At 38.2% G+C, this 4,723-nt stretch overlaps 2 protein-coding genes across 2 annotated transcripts; both read right to left on the bottom strand.

The window, feature by feature from the left end:
- Positions 1-2,655: 2,655 nt before the first annotated feature.
- Positions 2,656-3,081, bottom strand: LOC110872007 (pheromone-processing carboxypeptidase KEX1-like). The gene has a single exon (XM_022120794.1). The coding sequence runs from the start codon at positions 3,079-3,081 to the stop codon at positions 2,656-2,658; it is 426 nt and encodes a 141-aa protein (XP_021976486.1).
- Positions 3,082-3,516: 435 nt separating this feature from the next.
- Positions 3,517-4,308, bottom strand: LOC110871921 (myosin heavy chain, clone 203-like). The gene has a single exon (XM_022120717.1). It carries the CDS (start codon positions 4,306-4,308, stop codon positions 3,517-3,519), a length of 792 nt encoding a protein of 263 aa, XP_021976409.1.
- Positions 4,309-4,723: the final 415 nt, after the last annotated feature.

Genomic DNA, 4,723 nt, shown 5'->3' with positions numbered 1-4,723 from the left:
GAAAGATCCCTTATTCTGAGATACTAGGTCTTTATGCTTAGTGATATCTGGGGTATTATCCTGGGACTTCTGCTGTATGGAAGTACTGACCTAGTCCCCGGATAATACTTTCTGCAAATGCTTGAAAAAGCGCTGCCCTCAGCAAATCGATGAAACAATAAAATTGATAGTCATTGCTGTTGTAAAAAAGATCCTCTAAAGGGGACCCACCAAAAGTCGAGTCGTCATCTCTCTGCTGAACGGAAGTTCTGACCTGAGCTCTCACGGTTTCGCACCTAACCCCTTACAGATATCATCTGTGGTATATTCACCTGTAAGACTGAATATTGGGATCTGGATACGGGAGTATATTCAAGTAGGGGACACACGGATAATTCTAAGTGCTTAAAACATTAATATCGTATCTCGAATCAGTTGAACGTTGTGTGAAAATTTAAGTGGACCAGTATACTGACAATCTAGGTAAATTGTTTAGAACTTAAAATGAAATCAAGCTTAACGGTGTTGGTGATTTGTCTCAGAAGCTGATATGATCCTCTTACACAAACTCACAAAAATAATGTTTGTAAATATCTCTTTACTGTATTTTATTTCTTTTATGTCAAAAATCCAAAAAGATTTTCAGTGTGTTTTAGCATAAATTTTTGAAAAAGTCAAAAAGATTTTCGACAACTGATTTTGAAAAGTTGATTTTCAAAAATTCCGGGTGCTAAACATGATGAACAAATGGTTTGGGAGAAAGTGTTGTTTTGAAAATAAAAATGATATCTCTTCAAGTGGTTCTTCAAAGATTAACATTGTAAAATCATTTTTTGTTTGTGTACTGTCTGCGAATGATTCATTAGAATTTTATATGTTATCATCAGAAAATTTATTTTTGGGTAGAGGATGTGCAGGTTTCTAAGTGATAGAGAATCAGGTTCCGATACCTGAAGACTTTGTGATTACAACGTGCCAGACTGCGATCCCAGTATATCGAAAGGGGGAGTCTGAAGACATCCGAGTAGAGATTGTTCGTGGGGAGTCTGTAGATAATGAGGAAAAGAGAAGAGAAAGTTTGAGGAGGCTTATACTGTGAGATATTTCAGAGAGTATTCAGACTGATAAGGACTTAAGTCGTTGAAGACTCGACACTTAAGACTCGTCAACATCTGAGGGGGAGTCTGTTGGTGCAGTCATCTGTCGTCTTCGTCTAATGTCGAGTCTGGGTTGCGTTGCGGTTCTGATCAAGCATGATGTCATCATGTTTAATGATGACATAATAATTGTGACATCATCACAATGTTATAATCATCTAGATATCAGTAATCGACAAAGATCATAGTGGTTTGAAATTGTTAAAGTGGTCACTTGTTGTGATTGGACCATTAAAAGGTCCAATGAAGTGCTTCCATATGAAAGTCAAATGAAGTGATTCTATTTGAAGGCCCAATCTAATGAAACAGTTCATGTGAAGACAAAATCACAACATGAAGGTTCGCTCTTACGGTTTTGTATGGGTTCGCTTTTATGAAATTGAGTGGTTCGCTTATGCATGCATTTAACATGGGAGGTTCGCTTTTAGTGTATGGCAGGTGGTTCGCTTTTATGGTTGATGTCTTATTAGCGAACCAACAACAATATATATAGGCTAGTTATCATTTTCATTTGTAACAATTTCCAGATTTGATACCGAGGTATTGCCGGTATTCCTTGTAACTGTAAACGCTGTAAAATCAATATACAAGAGGTTTAAAGAATGATTCAAGCTGTTTTCACGTCCGTTACTTTGTTTCCGCCTCTGAAACGGATTTGAGCTCTTCCGAACGACTCGTTTAGGTCGAAATCCGATCCTACATTCTTCAAACATCTTGGAGGCTTGATATCCAGAGTTATATCTTTTTCTCCATTCTCCAACATAGTGACAATTCATTTTGGACGTTGTGGCTTCCAGTCGGGATATCTAGCCTTAGCCTGCAACTTCACATAGTTCCATAAGCGTTGATCATGTTGTTTCACTTCCAAACCATGATAAAACTACTTGATGTTCTTTGTCTTAACCAACTCATCTACATCCCACCACGGGAGGGTCCTTATGTCTGACAGAAATTCAAAATACTGCACACCCTGTTCCCTTCGAATGGCGTAGACCTTCAGATCTTCCAGATATCCCCACGATAAAATGTCACCCCATGAGATGTCTTTGTTGTGTGTGAAGAACTGAAGTTCCCTAAGAGACTTTCTTTCCTTCGACATCACTTTGAACCACTTTTTCCTTTCTTTAGCTAAATTTTCTCTTGGGATGGTTTCTGGAACAGCTTCAGTAGTTATCTTTTCTACAATCTTTCTCCTAACTTCATCTTCGTTGTGATCTTTAAACATTTCCGCCAGAGAAGGAAATGTCTCATCAACTCCAGAATAATGAAAATCAGTCTCTTCATCAGAGGAATCTAAAGCATCTTCAACAATAACATCATTGTAGTGATCAGCTTCACGAGCATACCTAAACTCAAACTCCCTTTCAGGTGACTGAGGTCTCTCATCTTCGATGTCGAACTTAAATTTTCCATCCTCTAAACCCAACTCTTCCAACATTTCTGCCCTTGACCTCAGAACCTCAAGCTCCCCCTCATGTTGAGCATGTAAGTAATTAACAGTTGGATTTGTGAGGAATACCTAATCATCGGGCTGTTTCCCAAATGTAGAAGCTTCATGATGTAGATCACCCTCCTGTTCATTGATTTCATCATTCAGAAACTCTTCAATCCTTTGTTGAACATTCGGATTCTCAATCAGTAACCCAGACGAACCTTGATCATCATCATCATTCTTCTTGTCGTCTTTATCATCTTTCTTATCAGACTTGTCATCATCGTCATTATCATCTTCATCTTCTTCTTCATCACCAAATAATTCTATATCAGAATCATCATCAACAATCTCTCCTCGAGCTATCTTAGCTTTTCTTCGCCTTTCTTTAACTTTGATTTGGCGAACAATCTCTTTTATGTTGTAAGGTACTGAGGAAGCTTTACCAATAAGAATAAAACTTTGTGTTTCTTCCTCTACTTCTTCTTCCTTTTTCCATTCCAACAATAACATTTCTCTCGCCTTCTTCTTCTTTTGCAAAACATTTACTCAGCGAAGAATATCATTAAGATCAAATGACTCAGAAGACTCACCAACTAGCACAAATCCTTGAGGATTTGCTTCAGCTTCGGTCATTTCCACATCAATCTGGCTTGAAGAACCACCAGCTTCTTGAGTTTCCTCAATAACACTTATGTTCTTTCGTGTAGCTTCTTCAGCCAGTCGCCTTTCTCGTTCAACTCTGCGATCTTCAGCTCTCTTTACTTCAATCTCATTGAAAGCAGCATGAACATCAATCTTCAGATGACTTTCCATGACAGCATATAGCATGTTGAGCTGAATATCCTTCATCACTTTGTCAGCCTTCATGGCTTCCATCTCCAGCTTCATAGCTTTCATTTCATTCACTGATGCTTCAGAAAGTTCACTAATCAACTGATTCAATGTCTAATTGATATCGTTCATCTTTGCTAGCTTTTTATTCATCTCAGAAATTTCTTCTTGCATGACATTAAAGAGCTTTGTGTTATCTTCAACATCATCTTCCATCTTCTCTATCTTTTCTTCTTGATCTATCAAGACCATTCTAATTTGATCACTTACTTTCATCAGCTCTTCAATCTGCTTCTTTAAAGCGTCACGCTCTGCTTCAGCTTTAGCTTTCTCCTTTTCTAGTTCAGCAATTTTCTTTGATAATTCTTTCACAGCTTCATTGTTGAACATATCATAGTATTCTTCTGGAATATCTTCTCTGAATACTCCAGTTGCAGGTGGAGAATCTCCAAATAGATTTTCAAAAGTTGTATTCCTTTGTTGAGAGGATTCAGGTTGATCTTGTGGTGGAGGTAGTGGAGGTGTAGCTTCCTTGAATCCCGTAATCTCAACATAATCATCACCAACACTTTTCTTTTGAATTTCAACCTCCGGTACTTCAACATTCTGCACCTCTGCTTCTTTTGGAATCTCAACACTTTGACTCTTTTCTGCTTCAGCAACCTTTGATGTTTCAACATGCTTTTCTTTCTTTTCATCTTTGCTTTTAGGCAATTCAGCACCAGTTTTCTTTGCCCGTACTCTTCTAGGAATCACACCTGTTTGAACTGACTTTCGCTTTGCTCTTTGCTTCTTTGGCTCATCAGGTGGCACATAAGTAGAATCTTCTTCATCAGATCCTTTTTGCTTCTTTGTAGGCTTCTTCTTTAACTGTGCCTTGCCTCTTCCAAGTGTTGTTGGGTCCATTCCGATTCTGACTGAGTAGCCTCAGAATCATCTTCACTTGAATCATCTTGAACCTCACCTTCAGGCTTTGCAGCTTTGACAACTTCAGCTTGAACATTTGAACTTTGATCTTTCTGAGTAGCACCTACAACTTCATTGATCTGTATGAATTATTCCAATGTTACCTTTGCCAGATCAATACTTTCTTGTGGAATGCTTGAAGGATCTATCACTGTTACATCCACCAATCTTTGTTGTGGCTCTACAGAAGGCCCTGCAAAACAAGCATTGACAAATTTATTTGAAACATATAACAAATTAAAGTTCTAACTGCCTTATAACTCCCCCTTTCACTATACCCTTTACTACAATATTCGGAACTGGTTCCTTTGGAATAGAAACTGCAGGGGACGTCTTCGGCGTTCTTTTTCTTTTT

Source organism: Helianthus annuus, chromosome 1 (genome assembly GCF_002127325.2).
Source record: "Helianthus annuus cultivar XRQ/B chromosome 1, HanXRQr2.0-SUNRISE, whole genome shotgun sequence".
NCBI lineage: Eukaryota > Viridiplantae > Streptophyta > Magnoliopsida > Asterales > Asteraceae > Helianthus > Helianthus annuus.
This window is presented reverse-complemented; position numbering and strand designations above follow the sequence as displayed.